This window comes from Brachyhypopomus gauderio, chromosome 17 (genome assembly GCF_052324685.1).
Source record: "Brachyhypopomus gauderio isolate BG-103 chromosome 17, BGAUD_0.2, whole genome shotgun sequence".
Classification (NCBI taxonomy): domain Eukaryota; kingdom Metazoa; phylum Chordata; class Actinopteri; order Gymnotiformes; family Hypopomidae; genus Brachyhypopomus; species Brachyhypopomus gauderio.
In genome coordinates, this window is record NC_135227.1 from 5762024 (window position 1) to 5787267 (window position 25244).

Below are 25244 nucleotides of genomic sequence, written 5' to 3' on the forward strand. Positions count from 1 at the left end.
AGGCAGGAGCAGGCCAAGCACAACATCTGGCCACAAGCACGCAGCCCGAGTGCCTTACCTCAGCGACCAAGGAACAATAGTCCTCTCTTTCCCCCGCTCCTCCCTGGCCAGCCTGGGCACACAGTCCTCACCCAGTGCCCACATATGTTGGTATGGTTTCCCCAGCAACACCCTCTCAGACTCCCTTTCGGTCAGCAGTCTGCTGCCACTGATGGGTACGGTCATAAAGGAAAATGGCCCATCGTGTTGTTGGTCTTGGACGAAAATTGGGTTTGGCGTTTAAAAGTAACCAGAGGGCACACTGCTAAAATATCCTTCAGGCCAGTGTCGCCTAATTACCGGGTGCTTGTAAAAGCATACCGTTTGCATTACTGCTGTTTAGATTAAATGTGGCCCTAGCGGTATATGACTAGATAGGCTAAAGGCCTTCAGATGAAACCGAGGGAGCGTTTTTACATGCTCTTATGCAGACTGGTGCTGTATTTGAAGCACAGCCCAACTGTGCATTATACTTGTACAGTAACATAATTGAAAAAGTGCAAAATAAAAGTCCATTAGCCTTTAGCTAAAGCTCTGCAGGATAAAGATAGGTTACATTATTTCTACACCTCCCAATCACAGGTAAGGGTACCTGAAAACAGAGTTCAAAGGGCATAACGGTTTTATTTCCACATCCTGATTGCTGAGCAGTTTATCTGAGGGGTCGCAGAGCTGCAGAACAGGTTAAGATCTTGTCAGATCCATTTAAACCGCACAACAGCCAGTGAACTACATCTCCCAAGGAAGAGAGGGAAAGTACTACCAGATGTGCAGTGCAACTTCACTACCACACAGTTTCAGGCCCAAAGTGTGCTGTGTGTAATCACATTTATCTACAGTATCAAAATCAGACCCGTTCCTGTCAGTGCATATCATCCATTTGGGGGGTCAGATATTTGTAACTTCTATATCTGAACAGTCAAACAGTGCCAATCAATTCACCCAGATTAGGTCAGAGATTGTTGTTCAAAACCTGACGAGCAAACACTGACGGAATTATCAAAATAATTAACAAAAAAACAAAACCAGCGTTAACAACAGCTGTCAATTTAACTGTCTACTGATTTTTCTTATACTGATAAGCAAAGCACTTAGTTACAAGACCGTTTAAACGGCTGGTGCAGGATAATATAACAGGAAAGTGTACAGGTGTAAAACGTAACAGCGACTAAACCCCGTGTAAATACAGCGAGGACGAGGTGGTCGGAGCGTTTGGAGTGTTTTTCCACAAGAATGTGTGTAACTACAGAGAGGAAACAGCGCCCTCTGCCTGCGCTCACGGGCATTACACAGCGTGTGTGTAAACTACTCCACGCAAATAACCGCCAATATAGTAAGCTGTAGATTTGAAGACGGGAGAAAATATATATATATACCCACCCAGGAAACAAAAACCTGCTCCAAATGAAACGCAAATAAAAGTGCAGATGTTTTAAAAGAAACCGTGGTGGTTCGCTTTTAAAAATCAATCTTTTCAATCAGCCTTTAATTTCATTTCTCATAGAAACGGCAGCACAGACGTTGTTGATTAAATCACCAGGCCGGTGTCAAGTACGACTGTACATCATGCCAGATACGGAATTTTAAATACATTTAAATACGTTTAAATACATTTCACAGCGCAAGTCACTGAATGACAATAAATACGACCACGACCGTGCGCACTGCTGCCAACCCAGTGCGCGTAACGCCGTGTGTGAAGAAGGAAAAAACCTCCAAACTCACCACCTAGCTTCATTTCTCAGAGAAGTACGTTTGCCGGAGCGTAATCCCTTTACGTGGCCACACCGTGGAAGGTTTGGACCGACAGGGTCGCTGACAGAAAACACGGTTCTGCCTCCGTTCCCAGCCGAAGTGTGTGCGCCCAGCGTGCCCGCGCTCTCCCTCCGAGCTGCTTGACGAGCGAGCGGCGCGGACACGCGCACCAGCCGACGTCGCTCCATCAGGAGCGCAGCGCGGACACGCGCACCAGGAGCGCGGCGCACACGCCTCCCATTATACCCAGTTCTTAAAGGCGCAAACTAATTATGGTTAGCCTTCAACATCAGACATCCTGGCAAAAAAAAAAACATGAAAGAGAAATCTAATGTTACCCAGTGAACTGTAACCAGATGTCTTTAAACCAATTGATTTTTGTTCATCCAAAATAAAAGTCATACTGGCACCAAATATGCGAAGGTAAGCGGTGAACAAACTAATGTACGTATGTCACAAGTTAACGTTCGTGGCTCAGTATGAAAGCCAAGATAACGCAGCAACTCATCTATCAAAATTTTAATGTTAAGAAATTGGAAAGGAAAGACTTAAATCTTTCCACATGTGTTTGCTAAACATTCTGAGCACACACTTTGACTGCAGCTCTCGAAATGTAGAATATTGTGCATTATTATTAAGCCTGCAATTATGCCAAATATTGAGGTGGGTGAACGGTTATTAGCTAAAGGAGGAATTAATTAAGACACGCGCTGCCCCGTGATTTTTCCTGCTCGTCTGGAATACAGTCAATGGTCTGGAAGCAGGTAGGAACGTGACAGGAAACGGGAATTGACCCGATATAAGGTACTGGGTGAATGACTCTGAAAGGACACATTCTGTGGTCCAGTGGAGTGGCAGCATCTCAAATAGCATCATAATGTGATTCTAATAAATTAAACCAATTCCACCATCTTACATTCACTGTACCAAGCTGCTGCTCATTAAATGAAATGCAAATCGAACACATTTAATATCGGGTTTGGCTTTTATTTCTAGGCAACAGAAATAAATATGTCTCGTATAGGACATTTTGGCAGACGCATATAAACATTTTCAATCACTTGATGACAGTCACAATAAAAAGGTGGGGTTTTGTTATGTCACCATTAGAGGCTTAAAAGAGGGTTGTGATAGTAAATATTGTTCCTCCAGGGATTAGGATGGCATATTTCCAAATCTTTCACTTCCTATATATGCAGTAAGTCTAGTGGATTTGAATTATAATAACGGTATATGTTAATGTACCCTTTACACAAACTATTACTTAGCACTTAGAAGACATTGGCATTCCACAAGATCAATTACTTGACGTCATTTCAGGAGCACGAGCCTTTATCCAGGATCATTTACCCAATTTAAGTAAACCCAAATGACTCTGAGGCCATAATCCAGAAGGTTACCATATCATCCTGGAATTAGCTTAATGTCAAGGAATGTCCCTCAAACGGTGGAGCCATACCTCACTTCCATTCCAGTCTTTCTTTCCTCTTCACATTCTGAACGTTCACCATTAAAGTCATGTTGATTTTGGGGAATTGAATTGCACATGCCGCATGATTGGATCGTCATGTCCCAGTACCGCATGGTCTGCAAACGGAATCCAGCACAACGGGGCATGCACAGAAAATCACAAGGAGTTCTTCCATTAGTGAGAATGAGATGGAACGTGTTCTCAAGATCACACAAACCCAGGCCACATCACGTCAGTCCTGTGCCTTCTAGCAGAGGAGAGGCTTTCTGTTTTCTAAACCTTATCCAACAGCAGACAATAGTAATCCATGACAACTGAGTGAAGGCTGGGAATTCTATGTCCTGTTTTAATGAGAAGGCCCCCCCAGAGTCTCACAAAGGGTTTTCACTGAAGTCCCTAGTTGATACCCGCAGCAAGGCAACACACCACAAAGGAGCCCATTTGTGAAGTGACAGAGTGAAAACATGTGTAGACTAAAAATTCACAGCAAGTAATACTAAGTGGCAAGTGATGGAGGAGACTGCAAACAACCTGTAGTGTAGCTGGGTTTGTTCCAGTGCAAGGCATTACCATTGTGTTTAATACAGTAAAGAAGCACAGGACAGATGCATGTGACTAAAAAACTTGCAGTGTAATAAGTTTCCTATAGAGAATAACAAATATCTTCATTTCTTCTTGTAGACAGACCAAGCAGATGTCTGTCTGTGCATTACACTAGGGATGTGTAGGACATGTCATCCAGTCGTGAGAAATCTCGTCATCACCAAGTGGTGATGGATCTCACTCTCTGGGAAAATCCCCTCCAGCAAAAATGTTGTCGGAACTGTAACATTTCTATTATTTGAGGCTGTGGGGACTCGGTTTATAACAGACCAGACCTAAAACACACGGTCAACACAGAAACACTGCCTCGTGGTTTTGTATTTAATACCATATTTTATGATCACCCGTGCAGTCGTCTCTGAGTTGGTGTCTGGTGTTGTCCTTCTGTGTTCCACTAAGTTCTGGACGAAGGTCTTTACAGTCTTATTGACTTTATACAGAGGTAAGCATTCAAGTATCCAGCTTTATGGCATTGAATCATATCCCACATCATATGCTAAATCATATGCCAATCTTATAGTCATTCCAGGTAAATGTTAGGTTAGTGTGTCTTGTCTTGGAATCCATATGGACAAGTGGATTGGTCAGTGGATGGTGCTTTGAGCCTCTGGTGTTGTTATCAATCCTGTTTTGAGACTTGCTCATGTTTGCTCATTCGGTTAATGGTCTGTAGTTGGACTGCAAAGTCTATTGCTGTCTTCAAGCGTAGTCTGCAGACTCACCTGTTTGTTGAGTTCTTAAAAGAGCACTAACTCAGCAGATAGCACTTGTTGTTCTTAAATTGTATGTCTGTCTATGGTTATTTGTGCTTCTTGGTAAAAGTTTAAGTACTGTTTAAATGAGCCTGTTTTAATCAAAACACTAGGTAATGACATTGATTCCTGTAGTTTAGTACTAGTCTGACTCAAGGGTATCTTGAATACTGGCCTATCTGTACTATTATCTAGGATTAATTCTGTGATCAGATGCAGAGCACTTTGTAAGTCGCTCTGGATAAGAGCGTCTGCTAAATGCTGTAAATGTAAATGTAAACGAGGCGATCCAGCACCAGCTAGCAGGATACAAGATGCTGGAAAGGAAAGCACACATTAAACGACAAATGCAAAGTGGCTGGCATCAGATACAGGGATAAATGCAAATCATATGAGCTGGACACCCCCGAGTCTACATGGGAGGAACTGCAGTGAGTGGTGGTGAACAACGAGGCTGAGATCCTGTGGGACCTCCTGATCCAAACAGATAAACAATTAGTGGTGAACCAAGCAGACGGCATAATGGTTTACAAGATCAGAAAACCCTGGTGGTAATAGATGTGGCAATCCTAAGTCATAGAAACATCCAACAGAAGGAATATATGAAAGTGAAAAGGTACCAGGAACGGAAAGAAGAAATAAGCAGAATGTGGAAGCTTAAGACCCAGATTGACCCAGTGGTGATAGGTGCACTTGAGGCTGTGGCCCCTAAGATGGACGGGTGGCTTCAACAGATCCCAAGAATGACATCACTCTCAGTCCAGAAGAACGCTATCTTAGGAAAAGCAAAAATATTGTGCCGCAGCCTCAAAATGCCAGACGTCTGGTAGAAGGCCCAAGCGTGAAGAAAAAGACATGACCACTCACTGGAAGCCTGAGACAGGAATAGATGAAGACTTTGCGCATGGTTTAACCTGTTCACACACTGTCCTTATGGTCCTTATGGTCTTTAAGGGAAGTGATGGTTTGCCTGCTGAACAATTAAGTAACAGGTGTAGTAGGTGCAGTAGAGCAGGGAACAGCGATGTGGTGTGGATTCAGTACCACAGCTGGACACTCCTGCTCAAGATCCCTGTCGTCCTGTTCATCACTAGGATCACACGCTGCATGTTCAACAGTGTGATGTGTGCTGACACAGTATTTCATAAATCCAAAAAGCCAAGAGGTATTATATAACTTAGGATGAATGGTTGTCTTAGAAGCACTATACATCATACTAAATGTCAAGGAAAATCCGACGGCTTTGATGTGCAGGCTCTAAAGCTGGCCCTGGGAGCACGCTGTGAATCTTTATTTAGGCTACGCTTGCTGTCGTTTCTCTTTGAAAATGCAGAAGTCATTCACTGTTCTCCTCACCTATCCCGTGACTGCGTGGGCGTTTCACATTCAGAAGCATTTCATTTACTGTAGCCTGTCGCGATCAGCACTCCAAACACTTCTCAGTTTAAGCGTTATAGTGTTTTTCACTAGTGTTTAAGAAGGCACGTGAGTGGTGGGACACAGGGCAGAGCTTGTGCTGCCTGGCCCCTCCAAAGATTCTGTGCAGACAGCTACTAAAAGAGAATATTCAAATGTTCCAAATGATCCAAATATTTAAATTGTGTGTGGAGGCACGAATTTGAACATTTTCTTTCTTTAAATTTATTTAAATTATGCTTTGCTGTTTTTGGAGAAATATTTTGGCTCCTGTTGGATCTTGGATCATCTGTTTTGATGATCCGGACAGATTTTGAAGTATGTGAATTCTGTGTTATTCCTTTTACCTCACCTTACCTCGTATTTTTCACTCACTTCACTCAGTACTGCCCTGTCTGTTTCTCCATGTATGTCTCCTCTTCATCTTTCATTTTGAGGGCAGAGAGAGAGAGAGAGTGTAACGTCTAAAAGAGAGAGAGAGGGAGGGAGAACGAGAGAAAGGCAGAGACACCGCTGCCTGTGGGCTTGCAAACCGAAGCAACTCTATTTATACCCAGCGAGTTAGGGCGGTTAACACTGGGCTGTGTGCTCCAAGCCCTTTGGACTCCTGACTCAACCCTGCTGTCCAAAGCCACCCACTACAGCTGTGTGCCAGGGGGTGAGCCGCCCATCCACGCCCTGCCTTGCTAAATCGGACACTGCTGGCATCAGACTGGCAGCTGCGTTGCTGGATGAAGCAGTCCCACTCCCTCCAAATCCCACAGGACTAAAAGGCGTTTGGTATATATCATACTCTGGAAGAGTTTCCCTTTTAAACTCAAACCTCTGGCCCTGAGTGCTTCGCCTCTTCATCACATGACTCACAGTATGTGGCCTGAGCAGATGTTTCAAAAACTAATTTTACCAAAGAAAAAAAATACTTGGTGATCACTGTCTAGTCAAGGTTTGTGACCAAAGTCAAGAATCAGATCAAGCAAAAATACTGAAGACGTTTTCCTTTCAGGCTAGTTTTTCAATACATAGACAATTTTACAGTGTTAGAAATTCTACTACTGTGTGGCGAATCAGTAATGTAAAGCTAAAATACAGTTGGAGAGCAATGTGCAACAAAACACAAAAGCAGAATACAAGGCGGCCAGATAAGTATTAGTACAGGTGTTTTTCATTGCATTATTGGGACTGAACATGAGAGAGACTGCATGGGAGGGCCTGATTTGATGTCTATTACACCACAGAACCCAGTTCTTTGGTAAAAGCATGGCTATAAAAGGAAATGGTATGCATCACAAAGGTTCGGCAATGCTTTTGGGCCACATGTCACAGATTGCTTTGGCTAAAATTCCATAAACTGATATCAAAATACCACTAAAACACACGAGAGCTCTTTGGATAGTACGTGATTTATCTATAGTCGTTAACAAGCCAAAGCATATAAAATGATGATGATTTACCAGGAGCGCTTGTCATGTATTATATAAACACTGGGTTTACAGTTCCAAAGTGGTTTGTTTTTTGCTAAAATGAGTTGTCTATTCAGCATTGTTTATCTGTCCAGTCTTTCTAGTGTTGCTTATTCTGGTCTCCCAGCTGGCATGTCCCTCTGTTTTCGTCACTTAGGCAAAATCAGAGTGATGTTCATTCAGTGGATGAAGACTAATTTGTGTTTTTATTCATTTGTGGGGAAAAAAGATTTTTTGATGGAATATTACCAGAAATTATCTCAAAATGGGTGCAATTTCACAGATCCTCAACTAAACTGGATTCTGAATTAATATCTTTCAGTAAGAGTGAATATAGTCCTGTTCTGTTGTTCTGTCTGTCTGTCTGTCTGTCTGTCTCTCTCTCTCTCTCTCTCTCTCTCTCTCACACACACACACACACACACACACACACACACACACACACACACACACACACACACACACACACACACACACACACACACACACAACCCTAGTGGCAGGAGAATGCAATGATCCCACACCCTGAGTCTAATCCCCAGCAAAGCTCTTCCATTTTGCATGTTCTTTTGAAATACCACAATGGCATAACCATGCAAAGGACGTTACTCGCTCAGCACTGCAGCTAAAACTCACAGCGATGGTTCTGACTGCCATCTTCGACGGGCTTGTTTTGTTTACTGGGACACAAAGCGAGGCTGTCCACCCTTGAACAGGGGTTAAGGGGAAGGCTGCGGCTTGGTTGGACCCAATCACCAATTTTTAGCCTAAGTCACATGACAAGCTCTGTCATCATGGTTTAGATGAAAGAGACTGTTCATGCAAGCCTCCACCAGGAAACAGGCCACCCGCAATCTTAGAGAGGACAGCAGCTCAAAGAATTAATGACAGGCCACTCCTAAAAAACACTGGGGCAGAGAAAGTCATGCATCTGCAGTGTGTGCATCTGCGGAGTCATTTTCTCCTGCTATAGCACAGAGCAGCTCTTATTCTGGCGGGGTGGGGTGAGGCCAGCTCAGACTCATGCTGGATTGATTATGCTAGGACTTCAGAGCATTTCATTTGTCTACACTGAAGATACACAATAGATGTATTTTACTGGTAAAGGACTTGTGTGTAAAGGTACATAACATTCCATCCCATAATTAAAAAAACTGAAAATAAAACACATCTTAAGTATTCTCTGTATCTAATACAATATTTGTGCTTCTTAACCAGAGCCAGTGGAAGGTTGGTTTGCTTTCATTGTCTTTATGTCGGCCTCCTGTATTGTTTTGCTCTCTCTGTTTTGCTTATTAATGCAGATTACTGTACGTGGTTGAAGGTTTTCCATTATCTTACAGCAGTGGGAATCCATGCACGCTGAGCCGGTTACAGTCCTAAACAAACACGCCACATTCAGCCACAGATCTGATTGCAACATCAACAGGTTCAGCATCACCCGGGGGTAAATGCAGTTAATCAGACTCTCAGGATACCTGCTCCTTCGCCAGTCCGTAACCAGGAGCTCTGCATGCAGAACTTGGCAAAGGGAGCTGAACAGACATGTTTGTTCTACTCTCTCAATGCCTGAGAGCCCAGAGTTCTCTTTGTTCAGTTTAACTGCTTCTTTAGGCATTCTCTAGGGTGAATGTATGGGTTACGAACCGATTGATTAAGACACTAACAAGAGATTGACTTTAAATGTCATAGCCAGTGTACAGGAAATTCTTAATTGTTATTCATAAAGTGTTGAATATATGAAATACGAGAAATGTACTTTCTATGGAAATTTTCTCCAAATAAATGAAAATATGAAAGCAATTGACTTAAATTACTGCTTGATGTTGTCAGTCACCTGACCCGCTTCCTCTATTCCATGTACATGACAGACAACAGATTAAAAAAAATACTCTGAAGAGGCTTTGACTTCCTTAAAGCAACCTGATGCCGGTAGTGCCATGTTCACTAGAATAGCTCTACATGTTGCAAAAGGTTGGCACCAGGTGCTTACTTTATACTAGCTTTATGTTGGCTTAGGTTTGGTTTATGCTAGCTTTATGCTTGATTTATGTTTGGTTAATGCTAGCTTTATGTTTGATTTATGCTAGTTTTGTAACTGTCTGTCCACCATTTGACCTAGCCAGATACAAACTGCAACTACAATTGGATACCAGATATGCTATTCTTCAGGTATCTTCAAATGTTATGACAACTTCAGCCTAATGGAGGTAGCATGAAGAGCAGCGTGGAGCACCAGTCGTCGAGTGAACAGAACGTCTTCGCCCCTATTGTGACAGGTTCTGTCACAGGTTCTGTCACAATAGGGACACTGTTGTCGAGTACAGTAAGTCTCACATGTATCTGCCTGATTGTATCTGCCTGGTTTAGTCATTCCAATTTAAAGTGCGCAACCTTGAAGACATCAGGCATTCCATAGCACTGAATCACAAAGCACATAGAAAGACAAGGTGTAATCGCCACTGGCACTCAGTTGCCTTTTGTCCCAATTGAACTGTTCATATACTTTTGCTTTCTTTGCCTTTTTTTCACATACAAAAACAGTTTATTGTTTTTCCTCAGTATACTAGAAGTGCTTGAACTACTCTGGCTAATAACATAGTTGTGTCTGTATTAAGAAAATAATGTTTTGACGTTGATGAACGTAAATGCAAATTTTCATTGCTCTGTTCTATGCGCTCATGGAGTGTTATCACGAAGTTTGCACTCTTTGAACGGCCGTTTTCACCATAAGCAAATGCAGAAGGCCAAGCATGTGGAGTTGCATTCTTTTCCACTGGAGCAGCATATCAGATACAAGTGCAATCTGATCCCAGCAATCTGATCCCACCATATCCTCTCATATGAATAATCCAGATGCTATAATGCTGACACACAGCTGGAGAGCTACAGGATTCACAATAAAGCTGGATACAGGAGTGCAATAAAGGTGTTTTTTTTAAATGTCAAAATAAGGGGAATACTGCACTTAAATGTTGCATAAGCATGAGGATAAAGTTTAGGTTTTTAAGACTTTCTAGTAGGGAAATGTCGAGACAAAACTCAGAAAGAGTTTAACCACGTGTGTTTAAACCACATGCATAATAGAAGCAGGGAGGGCAATATTTGCAGAGATAATGTGGTGCCGTTGTGGCAAACTACAGATTTTCATAACTGCCATTATTGTAACCAAAGCAGTTCCTGGTGGAGCCGACTGTAGCTTCCTGTCATGCTGTTGTTGGAATGTAAGTAACATTATAGCAAGCAGCAAGCAATCTAGAGCAATACAGAAAGCATCTGACTCAATTCATGTGTTGTAATAGTGATCAAATACAAACGGTTCTCTAGAAGCACAAGGGGGTTTTGTTAATCAATCTAACTATTACTGCTGTCCAGTACTGTTAACCTTGTAGCATACGGAAACACAGCTCATATGAGCTACAGTGCTGACATGCTAGTCCCTCATGCATTCCTCTGCGCTCTGTATATTTACATTTACGGCTGTTTCAACCAGACCATAAAGGATTTGCAATCACCTGCAACAACTACTGTATACACTATAACACAAGTATACACTTGGGCTACATTTACGGTACTAATTTCTTTCCACAGACGTGAGGCAGCAAGTTTCCTTTGTTTATTTTATTTTATATATAAAATAAAAAAATTGTCAATAAACAATACACCAAAAAATAGAAAACACATTGTTCAAAACATATAACTGAGGGAGAAGTACATTTTTATGGAATCAAACAAATTTCATTTTTTTCCCACCATTGTCTTTTGATGAAAGAAAACATGTTCTAACATAGTAGCTCAAAATTGATCAGAAACTACTTTACTTTGCTCTTTGCAGTTTATTTTGTTGTTCCTCCTCCTTGTAAGCCTGTTTGTTTTACTGAACCCTGTATCTCAAAAACTTGTCCTTTGTCCTTGGTGATACTATAATTCTTGTTTTTGTTCATATGAACCTGTGAACAGTCAATCTATTGAGCAGTCTATACAGCCTACAATGCACTGTACCACAGTACTACAGTAAATACTACAGTAAAGGGACAAAAATCAAAGGACTAAGCATGTGGTCAATGTGCTTATTCTTGTGTTTGATCTGGGTCAGGCCAGATCACCTCGTCGACATCACCAACAATATTTCTCCCCCTGAGACAATAGGTAACTATTGTGTACTGTATCCAGCACTGAAATAACTCCTCACCTCTATCACTACAGGCTGAATCCATGGCATGGTTGGGTCACATCATTTGACAGAAGTGAAATCAATTCTGAGAGATTGTGTATAATCAATGAGGTGTGCTTTATTTGCCACTTGTGTTTACCAGTATGGATGACATGTGCATTGGAGTGTGTTTTGGGAATGAGAGAATGAAAAGTGTAAGACCTAAGAGGAGGTTTATGGATGCAGTGGTAGAGGATATGAGAGTGGCTGGTGTGTCAGTGGAGGACACTCAGGACAGGGCCAGATGGAGGAGTTTGATCCGCAGTGGCGACCCCTAAACGGAAATTGCAGAAAGAAGAAGAAGAAGAAGAAGAAGAATGAAAAGTGTAAGTGAGAGCTGTAAATTGTGTTTTATCACGTTAAATGGTTTAAGGTTTTGACCACAGACTGAACAATTAGCTAATGAGTTCAGGCAACTGTAAACTTTGTTCTGCCAATGGGCTTTAGTGTTTCATCAACTGGGAAAAAACTGTAATAATGTTTAACAATCCATGTCGTTCCGCAGATTGAGAAAATTGAGAAACTATTACACCCCTGAATTGCTGCTGCGTGTTGTCCACTCAATTAAGCCACAAAGCCATTAAAAATAATGGTTTGTTTTAGGTCAAATTAGTCTTAATTGATATTAGATTTAACCATATCAAGGCGCTGATATAAAAAACCGTTAAACTTGTAACCTGCCCACAGCTTGATTCCCGGTTTGATACCGTTTTTGTATCGCTACCCCAGCCTGAAGGGTCGACGTTGTCACGCCAACGACGTCAGCTACTTTGTAGCCAATCATCGTTGACGTTTTCCTCGCGCCTCCGCGTGTCGCGCGTCCTCACCTAGCAACCGACACAAACCCCGGAAATAACTTCGCCTGGTGAAGTTCACACAGCGAGCGAGTGTGAAGATGGTCAAGCAGACCATTCAGATCTTTGCCCGTGTTAAACCGACCAAAAAGCCCGCAGCGGTGAGTGAGTCGCTCCGAAACGTTTAGTGCAAAACCTCGGCGCTCTGCTGCTGAGGGGAGGGAGACGTTAAGATATGGCGAAGGCTGGACGTAGGCTGGCCGTTGTAGCTCAAGACTATCACCAGTTAACGCACCAGCACGGCTATCAAGGGCCAGTTTGTTCATTTCCCCCTCAAATTAATAAATTGTCAAATAATCTATGCCAAATACAAGTGAAGTTACTTATAAAAGAAGAATATACTATAGGAATTAATGCTACACCAGGGACAACAGCATCTCTGAGGTCCCTCTAGTTCAGTCAGACGAATCTATGTCAAATACGAGTGAAGTTACTTATAAAATATGTAATATATATAATATATAGATATAAAGATATAATATATAGATACAGCAGTGACATCAGCATCTTTGAGGTCCCTCTAGTTCAGTCAGACGTATCTATGTCAAATACAAGTGAAATTACTTATAAAAGATGTAATATATATAATATATAGATATAAAGATATAATATATAGATACAGCAGTGACATCAGCATCTTTGAGGTCCCTCTAGTTCAGTCAGACGTATCTATGTCAAATACAAGTGAAATTACTTATAAAAGATGTAATATATATAATATATAGATATAAAGATATAATATATAGATACAGCAGTGACATCAGCATCTCTGAGGTCCCTCTAGTTCAGTCAGACGTATCTATGTCAAATACAAGTGAAATTACTTATAAAAGATGTAATATATATAATATATAGATAAAAAGATATAATATATTATAGGAAATAACGCTGCACCAACAACATCAGCATCTCTGAGGTCCCTCTGTTCAGTCAGTCTACTGGTAGTCAACACACATCTGTCTCAAGCCAGACCGTCACCTGATACGTGCTGGTCTTGATCCGGTGCTGCTCGTGCCAGACCGTCGTGTGATACATGTTGGTCTTGAACCGGTGCTGCTCGTGCCAGGTGTACTCGGTGGATAACGAGGAGCGTAGCGGGAGCAGCTTAGAGTTCGTGGTTCCGAGGGATCTGGCAGACGGCTTCATCAATAACAAGAGAGAGAGCTACAGGTTCAGGTGATAATAAACCTTCCTCTGCACATGCTTTCCTTCAGACAGTCTGTATCTCACTGTGCTTTTCAATCACCACATCTTAAATACGTGCATAATTTTCAGTCATTTCCAGACATTTCCAGACATTGTCAGTTCATTACCATGAACTAGGATCAGACCAAATAAAAGTTGGTTCAGATTGTGACGGGCAGGTGTGAGCAACAAAAAGGAAGCGATCACGCCAAGTCTCAGGGAAAAAGGATGGTTTAATATAAAGTGTGCAAACCTAAAACCCGTGCAATAGATCCAAATTAAGGATATAATGACCAGCGGTCAACTGGTACAAAGACAAGACATATATAGGCAAACAAACGACCCTCAGGTGAGACGGATCACGGGCTCCGCCCACCTGAGGGACGCACATGACGTCACCAAACAACGACAACAACAGCCGCTGTGGACAGAGGCGGCCGGTAGGGGGCCGCCTCACCGTGACAGACCCCCCCACCAAGCCGCACTCCCCTCCACTGGGTGTGTGGCACACAGCGGCTGCACACAAAACATGAAGGGGCAGGAAGGCAGAGACAGGCAGGAACACACCTCCTGCTGTCCAGGAGCTGAAACATAAAACACAACACATTACACAGCTCACCTCCCCGGGCGGGACCCTGGACCGGCCGGGCCGTTAACAACACAAAACCACGCCCCGGTCGGTCACAGGGCCCTCACGCCCTAACCGGCATTCAGCTGGTAAGCCCCATGGTGTGAGGACGAGGGGCTACGGCTCCTCTCTCGTCCCTCGTGTGTGTGTGGGTGTGCAGGCTACCTCTCCAAGGCGTGGCTACTTCACCTCCTGGACCTACCTCCTCCCAGAGCTGACCCCTGCCTTCTGCTAGGGGTCACCCCAGCCTCCTGGGGAGCCAACCCCTCCCAGGGCCTCTCATCTCAAGGTGGACTCCTCCACCCAACCCAGGAGCGCCAGAGACCGAGGCCCAGAGCACCCCCGACGCGGGCTAGGGAGCAGCCCCAAGGGCCTCCTGGTCACCCCGGGCAGGAGGGAGGATCTCCATCCCCAGCAGGAGCTTTTCAGACCGGAGCCCCATGGTCCCCAAACATCCGGGGGCCCCAGCCCTCTAGGGAGGGGCTCTTCACGACCGGGCTCCGGTCACCCCACAACACAAGGGGGCTCCTGCCAGGTGGAGACCCCCACAAGGTCCAGGAACACTGCCAAGGAGAAGCACCTGCACAAAGAACACAACCTCACACACACACACACACCACACACATACATATATACAAACACGAAACATAGAACAGAACGAGCACGCACACTGGTCCACACGTCCGTCACCCGTACACACATACAAAACACACACGAGAGTCCACCAGGCAGACACCCTGGTGTTCGCCGTGCCACATACACACAAGCGCACGGCGAAACTCCCGCAACATACAACGGACACGAAGAGCTGTCTCAGGGCAGACTGCCCTGGTCCTCGCCGTGCTACACACACACACACACACACAAAACACAAAAGCACGGCGGAGCTCTTCAAACAAAACACCACGCAGACAAACACTTACCACGAGACATGACCACGAACGAAGGAGAAAGAAAAAGAGACTCGGCGGCTTCCGAAGGGTGGCTGGTCATTCTGTGACGGGCAGGTGTGAGCAACAAAAAGGAAGCGATCACGCCAAGTCTCAGGGAAAAAGGATGGTTTAATATAAAGTGTGCAAACCTAAAACCCGTGCAATAGATCCAAATTAAGGATATAATGACCAGCGGTCAACTGGTACAAAGACAAGACATATATAGGCAAACAAACGACCCTCAGGTGAGACGGATCACGGGCTCCGCCCACCTGAGGGACGCACATGACGTCACCAAACAACGACAACAACAGCCGCTGTGGACAGAGGCGGCCGGTAGGGGGCCGCCTCACCGTGACACAGATTATACAGTGCATTTATATAATTAGAGGTATAAACACTATAGAAAAACTGATTGCATTAGAACTTGATTTAAATTGCATTAAAAGCAAATTGAATGTTAAAAATGCTAAACAAATTAGAAAGCTGAAGAGATGCTTTGTTTTAATTTTCATCGTAGGTTCCTAAAGGTTTTTGATCAAGCATCTAAGCAAGAGGAGATATTTGAGACAATTGCCAAGCCTGTGGCTGATAAGTGAGTATGATGAACAGCAATGTGATGGATCATGTAGTGACTCCAGATAATGTAGTGACTCCAGATAATGTAGTGACTCTAGATTATGTAGTTACTCCAGATAATGTAGTGACTCCAGATAATGTAGTGACTCCAGATAATGTAGTGACTCTAGATTATGTAGTTACTCCAGATAATGTAGTGACTCCAGATAATGTAGTTACTCCAGATAATGTAGTGACTCCAGATAATGTAGTGACTCTAGATTATGTAGTTACTCCAGATAATGTAGTTACTCCAGATTATGTAGTTACTCCAGATAATGTAGTGACTCCAGATAATGTAGTGACTCTAGATTATGTAGTTACTCCAGATAATGTAGTTACTCCAGATAATGTAGTGACCCCAACAGTGTATTGACTTCATTTGAAATATTTGCTATATGATGCAATTACTCCAACAGTGTGTTGACTTGATTTGAAATGTTTGCTATGGCAATAGTAAGATTAAATTATTACTTATTTTTAAAATTAATGAATTAGTTATTAATAAATGTGAGTGTAACTACACTTATGCTTTGGGGCAAAGCAATTCAGTAGAAAGGTAGTCATTAGTTGATGAGAAAACATTAAGAAAAAACAGACAAAGTAGCAGCACAAGCTATTTTGTGCTGTGGGGTATTTAGTGTGGTTAACCATCACCACTTTTTGTCTAGGTAGGCTAAATCTCTTGTCAGCACTTGGTTTCTAATCTTAGAACTCTTTTAACCAGACCACAAAGGTTTAACAGTCACCTGCAACTACTGCTGTATATTCTTCAAATACATACTGTAGTACTGTAGACATTATTGCTGTACTGCCGACCCTATTACTGTATTCTATACTACTGATCTCACTGTGTTCACTAATACTCTATACACTAGTGCACTGTATAGCCTATACTACTGTTGTATATAGAAGTATCTCTTGGGCTACACAGTGATGAAACTCTTTATATTCTTGACTCGTGGTGTTAATGCTGTAAGTGTCAGTGTGATAAATTAGAAACATGTTCAGTGACCTTCCTTTTATCCTTAGATATCTTTACTTTGCAATAATAGGCTTTGGTGTAAATGATCCATCACATAAAGAATTTTGTAACCACCTTGCGTTGGTGTGGTATGCAACACCAAAAGATTATCTGTGCTGTGCACCGATTAAATCCACACATAAATCCACACCTAATCTGTACCCAGAATCGGAAACCGTTGAATGTTTTTTTAGACAAACGTGGAGCTATTCTGTTGTATCCCAAAGTACGGGCATCCTGCAGATGTTACTTCTGTTTGTGAATCAGCTCACAGCGTATCTTCACATATCAGTGACATCTCTGATAATAATGACATTTAAAATGAGGCGTGTTATTTTCAGCCTTCAGAGCCTTCCCCCCTTTTCCCCATCATTTACCAACTTATTTTGCTTGTAATCCAGGCTGTGACCCGCTTTTGTCAAATGGAGTTTTGCAGTCTAAAGTGGATGGTGCAGGATTGTGAATGATGTCCGGCCTGGATTGGACCACACGGCTTTCATGGCTCACACAGTGAGCTGAGTTGGTACATGAACACTAATGAAGAAAGCTGCAGGAAAGCTGTGATTCTTGGCCAGTTCTTGACCTCTAACCACTAAATGCAGCCCTGGCACCACACGCAGTGCCATACTAGCCAACCATCTCACTCTTTTCATCATATTAACAGACTTTGAACACGAAGTAGAGTCTGACTTTGGAAAAGAATACTTAAGAGTTCACTATCATTTGACGATAAACCAATTTTATTGTGATTTGATCCAGTGCCTTGCATGTGGAAACTAACTAAATATAAATGGTCTGAAAAAATAAGAGGTACATGGTATATGTGGATATTATTTGGGTGTCAAACCATTCTCAACCCAGTAGTGACGCTGGTACGATATATATATATAATCTTAGCATTGTTGCTGGAGCTTTAACACGTGTCATTGTCACTGATGATTGAGAGTGGTTATAAATGTCAGTGATCCTGGGGTCAGGAACTGACCAGTGTGCTGGGGGGTGTCTAACACAGATAGTTCATGGTAACAGATGTGTTAACTGCATATTGGTGAAACTATCTTCATTTTTGCAGTTTTTACTCTTCAATATTGTTTGCCTATATTGTGTTAAGCCAAAAATGCAACTCTGCTAACACCAAACCCCAAACCTCTTTACCAGCAACTAAATGCACCATGACAAACATGCCATTGAATAAATGCTGCTTCTCCAAATATATTAAAAGAACATGTCTGTCGCATTACTCATAATCTCAGTTTGGAGTGTTCTTAAAACCCCACCCTTGATGTGGGTTGTAAGACCTTTAATTACCATGACAACTCAGGATAGAGACTGAATGGCATGGACTTCTTAGTGACTCACCCTTCGATCTTACCAGAAACGTTTTTCTTTCTTTCTTTCTGTCTCTAAATAGAGTTCATGGATTTATAAATCCAGGAGGAAATTTCCATTAAGAAGGGAGGGACAGGAAAGGAGAAGCCATAGACACTACAGAATGTCACTGATCACAGATATTTTTGTTACCTAATGCCATTTGTGACTTGAGGGATATGATGAACCTTTCATCGTTTCATCAACGTCTGCTATTTTTGGATTATAAAAAGTCAGATGTTTGTTTTTAGTTTGTTTGTTTGGAACTGTTTATCTGTTTGTCGTTTGACTTCATCATTCTCGTCCCCCGTTGGCAGCTGGTATGCCTGTAATGAAAGAGTGATGGAGACAGAGATAAAATGACAGATAATCAGGGGTGTCTGTGGCCGGCTGACCCCAGTTTCGTAATTGTCCTAGTTAAGCTCATGCTCCCCAGGGGGGTTCAGGGCAGTGCCGTTCTTTTGGTATTTCCTGTGACCAAAGACCCGTTCCCAAGCTAAACGCTTCAGTATTGTCTTTCTTGCTCCCTCTTTCTCCATCTGTTTGGATAATTGAACTTCTTTGACATCATTTGCTGTTTCATTGCATTCATGGTTTTTGTTTTGCTTTATCTGGACTGCTACATCATGAAAAATAGGACGTCTTTGTCCTCGAATATATTCTCCGAATTCAACACTGTAACAGGCTGATAAGTCAAAAATCCCCTCTTGGTTATTTATGGCCCACACCATCTTGCACCAATATTTTATAGTTGAGTCAGGTGAAGACCAGGTGCTCCTTAATGTCCAACAGTAAGCCACTTCCGCCAGTGCATTTCTGTTTATGAGGCATATTTATAACAGTTTGGACTTAAACTTTTCCAGTTTTGACTAATAAATAGTTGCTAAATGAAGACAGGTTCTCTGAATCGTCTCAGTCTGTTCCACATGTGTCGGCCATTTTTTTTCCCTCTGGAATCAAACCGTATTTCCTTGTTGCACTCAGTTGTGCAGTAATGCTGTGCTGAACCTAGGGGGTGCTGCACAACTCATGACAGCCAGCTCCATCCATACAGCCATTTAGATCCTTGATCACTTTATTAAATATTCAGAACTTGTTGTGAATATCTGTAATTTTATAATGTGCTGTTCAGGATGTAATCAAGCACATAGGTTGACATACTCTTTTATTGAAAATCATGTTAGGGAATTTGGTAAAAGTTGTTATCATCTTTCACTTCCACTGTTCATGGTGAGGATCATGGTGGTAGCAGGCTGAGATGAGCAGCCTGGACTCCTCTTTTCCCTGTGACAGATTCTCTCCAGGAGGTCCTGGAGGTCTTTGGGTTTCCTTCCAGTGGAATGTGCCTGCAAAGGTTCTAATGGGAACTTCCCAGGGGTCCTTAAGATACTCATGAAACACCTCAGCTGGCTCCTCCTGTTTTTGAGGAGCAGGGATTCCAGTCCAAAGCCTCGACAGATTGCGGTGCAGTGCACCTTATCGCAAAATGAGAGCCCAGCTACATTTCTGCTGCTTGTGTTCCGGGAATACAGCGGGAATATCGTATTGTGGACAGCTTTCCAGAAGAGAAGAGACTTATCTTCTTGTCCACCGTGATGATCTCCACCTGAGCGGCCCACTGCCTGGGCTTATCCCCACCTTTTGTGAGCCAAATTTCATGGACGCAACTATACGTGAGATAAATGTCTAAAAACACTAGGCTGTTGTTAATTATGTGATTCATGTGCTGCTGTATGTTTCATGTCTTGTTTTGATAAGCAGTGCATCTTGAAGCTGCCCTATAACTGAATATAATCAATCAAGCAATCAGTCAGCCAACCATTCAACTAATCAATCAATTTATTAGAAAACACATTTTAAAACAGTTCTCCTAAAGAACTTGAGTGAACATGTTCACTGTGTCACGGTGACAGCTCCGGACCTCTACTTGTGGCCGTGTCGTTACGTTGTCTGCGTCTAGTTCTGTCCATGTTTGTAGTTCCGTGGGTGTGGGTTGTTAGTGAGCGTGTTCGTTAGTCTCACCTGTGCCTTGTCTCGTGATCACGAGGGTCTGTGTTAATCACCTATTTAATGTGCGTTCGCGCAATGTCTCGTGCTCGTCTTTGTCTGAAGAACGTGCCTTGTGTTTCATGTGGAGTGCTTGCGCCAAACGCGCCACTTAATATATTGTTGAGCACTAATAAACGTTTTATGTTTTGTTACCCACTCGTCATGCCCGCCTCCTCCCTCCGTAACACACTGGTGTTCTTAAAGGAAAAAAGTGCAAAGTACCTAATGATTTATTTAACTCAATTTATTGCTGGATGCAGGATTAGGATTTGAAAATTAAATGCACCGAGTAATGTGATGATTCAGACAAGGCAAATCATGCTTCTCCCTTTGGAAACAATCTCCTTATTTAATACATGTCCGTGTCCGTCCTGGGTTTGTCAAGAGGTTTATGGTGATCGTCAATAATTGAGGTTCCAGGATGAATGCCCAGAGCTCTTCTGTGTAGCGTGTCCAGGAGCACTGTGAAACATCATAATCACCAAGTTATATCCAGACCTAAGCACTAGTGCCCATACTGTAACCATTACACCCTCATACAAACACACTGATGAGAGATCTGAGTGCATAATATTTTAGTGGTACCGTGTCTGTTTTTTCCTCACATTTTGTGAAATGCTCTCAGATGTCAATACAGTGGCGAGCAGTTATCTGGTGCGGTTAGGGCTGGGGGGGGGGGGGCAGGGCTGACGGCTTGTCATTTCTGACTCTTCATAGTCAAGTTAAGTGCAGTTCAGGGATCTGGATGTCACCCGGAATGCCTTGGAATGCATGTCACCGAGCCAAACCCGAAAGTGTTCCGTGCGATTCCGTGCGACAGACTCGTCTGTCTCCATGGCCGTGACCATCCCAGGAGCCTCCCCTTTCCTTGGGCAATTTGGAACGTCAGGTTTCATGGAGTCGAGGCTTGGAATCACTGATGCAGTCAGTGATTTTGGGTGGTGTTTAATGGCCATGTCTTCTTCTCTGGTGCTGTCAGTGATATTGGGTGGTGTTTAATAGTCATGTCTTCTTCTCTGATGCTGTCAGTGATTTTGGGTGGTGTTTAATGGCCATGTCTTCTTCTCTGGTGCTGTCAGTGATTTTGGGTGGTGTTTAATAGCTATGTCTTCTTCTCTGATGCTGTCAGTGATTTTGGGTGGTGTTTAATGGCCATGTCTTCTTCTCTGGTGCTGTCAGTGATTTTGGGCGGTGTTTAATGGCCATGTCTTCTTCTCTGGTGCTGTCAGTGATATTGGGTGGCGTTTAATGGCCATGTCTTCTTCTCTGATGGTGTCAGTGATTTTGGGTGGTGTTTAATGGCCATGTCTTCTTCTCTGGTGCTGTCAGTGATATTGAGTGGTGTTTAATGGCCATGTCTTCTTCTCTGATGCTGTCAGTGATATTGAGTGGTGTTTAATGGCCATGTCTTCTTCTCTGATGCTGTCAGTGATTTTGGGTGGTGTTTAATGGCCATGTCTTCTTCTCTGGTGCTGTCAGTGATATTGGGCGGTGTTTAATGGCTGTGTCTTCTTCTCTGATGCTGTCAGTGATTTTGGGCGGTGTTTAATGGCCATGTCTTCTTCTCTGGTGCTGTCAGTGATATTGGGTGGTGTTTAATGGTCATGTCTTCTTCTCTGGTGCTGTCAGTGATATTGAGTGGTGTTTAATGGCCATGTCTTCTTCTCTGATGCTGTCAGTGATTTTGGGTGGTGTTTAATGGCCATGTCTTCTTCTCTGGTGCTGTCAGTGATATTGGGCGGTGTTTAATGGCTGTGTCTTCTTCTCTGATGCTGTCAGTGATTTTGGGCGGTGTTTAATGGCCATGTCTTCTTCTCTGGTGCTGTCAGTGATATTGGGTGGTGTTTAATGGTCATGTCTTCTTCTCTGATGCTGTCAGTGATTTTGGGTGGTGTTTAATGGCCATGTCTTCTTCTCTGGTGCTGTCAGTGATTTTGGGCGGTGTTTAATGGCCATGTCTTCTTCTCTGGTGCTGTCAGTGATTTTGGGTGGTGTTTAATGGCCATGTCTTCTTCTCTGGTGCTGTCAGTGATATTGGGCGGTGTTTAATGGCCGTGTCTTCTTCTCTGATGCTGTCAGTGATTTTGGGCGGTGTTTAATGGCCATGTCTTCTTCTCTGGTGCTGTCAGTGATATTGGGTGGTGTTTAATGGGCATGTCTTCTTCTCTGATACTGTCAGTGATATTGGGTGGTGTTTAATGGTCATGTCTTCTTCTCTGGTGCTGTCAGTGATATTGGGCGGTGTTTAATGGCCATGTCTTCTTCTCTGATGCTGTCAGCGATTTTGGGTGGTGTTTAATGGCCATGTCTTCTTATCTGGTGCTTTCAGTGATTTTGGGCAGTCTTTAATGGTCATGTCTTCTTCTCTGATGCTGTCAGGAAACAGAGTTAAAGGCATTTTTGAGAATGAAAACGTTTAGGTCCTTCCGTTCTGCATTTCAGGAAGAGTTTGTTTGTAAAATAAAACACAATCCTAATGACCGTTAAACGTGGCATACCTGTTGTTAGTGTCTTGGCAGGTTACAATGGCACCATCTTTGCCTACGGGCAGACCGGCAGTGGAAAGACGTTCACCATCACTGGAGGTGCCGAGCGCTATAGCGACCGGGGCATCATCCCCCGAACGCTGTCCTACCTGTACCAACACTTCAGTCAGGTGAAGAGTGCCTGCACCTCTCTCTCACCCTCATGAAAGTTTTAGTAGATCACAAATGTAGATCACAGAGACAGCAGCTCTGCAGATGCAGCATTGTGTGTGGTGTCATTATCTGAAGTGGTTCCCTCCTTGTTTACAGGACAGCAGCATGGCATATACGACGCACATATCTTACCTGGAGATCTACAATGAGGTGGGATACGACCTTCTGGATCCCCAACATGAAGCATCCAATCTGGAGGATTTACCGTTAGTATCCCCCCTCAGAAATGATGCATATGACACTAATACACATCCCCTTCCAGTTTAAACATTGGCCAGCTTTTCATTCGTGGGAAGTGTAGACCTGTGTGACATAATTCTATTGAATGTTCTACTCGAAAGCCCGTTTTAGGGTCGTTTTTACATATCTCATGGATGTGGGTTTCTGTATGATCACTTTAACACAAGTAGGCGATATTCAAGTGCCTTTGTAAAGTAGCACCAGCTTAACTGACAGGAGAAGATGAGAAGATGTCTGTCTCAAGCCCAGGTCAGGACTGTCCCCTACCTGCTGCCTGTGGACTGTACTTCACTCTGAACTGCTCCTTTATCCGTCAGCTGCTCTTCACCTCTCTGGGTCTTAGTGCCTGTCTCTTTCCCTCACTAATCTCCCGGTCCATCTCCCAGATCTTCTCTTTGTTATCAGCTCTTTGAGGTGCTGTTTAACAAACGTGTACGCCGGTCCTCCGCTTTTCCTCGTTTTAAATCGCCCTCGTCGTCTCGCCGTCTCCTCTCACTGGATATCCAACTCAAGGCCTCGAGTACCACTAATTACACGGTGCTGAAAATAGACAATGCCCACTCTTCACCACACAGGCTAAACTCTCAAGTAGCAAGGGTACATGAAATGTACTGTAACATAGAGCCTGTTTTCTCCTTCTCTCTCTTCTTGCTCTCTCTCTCTCTCTCTCTCTCTCTCTCTCTCTCTCTCTCTCTCTCTCACCCCATCCAAAACTCGAGGTGCCAACAATTTATATTCCAGTTGAGATGGATGGACAGAATCCCCTTCCGCAAGTCGAGGCACGGCAGTGCTTTATAACACCCACAAGCCGACCTTGAAATGTTTATCTTAGTTATATCCGTAAGCACTTCCATTCCAGCCTTCCAGAACTTTCCAGAGGCTCAACATTCGGCGATAAAGCAAGCTAATTCTTTTTACGTTATGTATGCAGCCAGTTAGCGACGGGGCATCCTTCAGTGCTGTTGGACGAGGCTGTTGGACTGCAGTGAAGCCATAAGTTTAAGACAAGCTTCCAGTGTCTGTGCAAGCCATTGCTGGGCCCCTAAGGCACAGCACGTGGGTAGTAATTCATTTGTTTGTTTTGAAAAATCTCGCTGGTTCATTATCACATTAAAAGCCGCCCACTTGATGGATAAAGCATGTGTGTAGTATTTGCTGGCCCTGCAGTGTCGGGATGCTCAGCTGTGGTTTGCTTAAGCTGTTTATAGAAGTGGGTTCAACCCCAAGTGCTTTACCCACAGTTCTCCATAACTTACTATGGTATCTTCATGCTTAGCGTCCGTTGCTATACTGGAACTGCACTTCATCTAATCTGTGTGTTTGACTGTCCTTGTTTTCCCTTTTAATGTTGTGCCATGCAAAAGAAAGGTGACAATAAGGGAAGATCCTGACCAGAACATTCACCTCAAGAACCTGTCACTGCAAGCATCAGCCAATGAAGAAGAGGCTCTGAATCTACTTTTCCTGGGCGACACCAATCGCATGATTGCAGAGGTGATGAGCCCACTTCTCGAAGTCTCCGTGTATGAGTAAAGGGCAAAATGACAAAACAAACATACGCAGACAGACTTATTATTATTTAGTGATTCATATTCTTGAATCTCGAAAGTCGTGAATCTTTCATGCTAAGAAGTGCATTTAAGTTTTTCAGCAAGTAATTCCAAATAAACTCAACAGATGTACTCCCATCAGATTATAAGTGTAGTGTTGGAAACCCCTTTAAGAATAGACATTGTAACACCGTAGTGCACTGATATCGACCTGTGGGACTGGTCTGTTTGACTGCTGTAGTAACAAACAGAAAGTATGCACCATGCAATTTGGCAGGTTCTGAAAACTTGATGTTCTTATTTGTTTTTTTAATCCCATTTCTAATCTCACTCCAGTGGGTTGTGTGCTTTTATTCTCACTCCAGTGGGTTGTGTGCTTTGTTGCTGA

The 25244-nt window shown here is 43.2% G+C and overlaps 2 protein-coding genes across 10 annotated transcripts in view; one reads left to right on the top strand and one right to left on the bottom strand.

Annotated features, from left to right (window-relative positions):
* Positions 1-1965, bottom strand: part of daam2 (dishevelled associated activator of morphogenesis 2) — an 80740-nt gene extending 78775 nt beyond the window's left edge. For 2 of the 4 annotated variants that reach the window (XM_076977550.1, XM_076977547.1), the window contains exon 1: positions 1765-1965. The gene's annotated coding sequence lies outside the window, so the exon portion shown is untranslated. The remainder of the gene's footprint in view (positions 1-1764) is intronic. The other 2 variants (XM_076977551.1, XM_076977549.1) reach the window with 1 other exon arrangement.
* Positions 1966-12525: 10560 nt separating this feature from the next.
* The window catches only part of kif6 (kinesin family member 6), a 70032-nt gene continuing 57313 nt past the window's right edge, over positions 12526-25244 (top strand). For all 6 annotated transcript variants that reach the window (XR_013121809.1, XM_076977816.1, XM_076977813.1 and 3 more), the window contains exons 1-6: positions 12526-12664; positions 13630-13739; positions 15829-15903; positions 22876-23023; positions 23163-23272; positions 24671-24800. Coding sequence is in view for 5 of the 6 variants with exons in the window: in XM_076977816.1 (XP_076833931.1) it covers positions 12605-12664; positions 13630-13739; positions 15829-15903; positions 22876-23023; positions 23163-23272; positions 24671-24800 (633 nt within the window). In the remaining variant the exon portion in view is untranslated. The remainder of the gene's footprint in view (positions 12665-13629; positions 13740-15828; positions 15904-22875; positions 23024-23162; positions 23273-24670; positions 24801-25244) is intronic.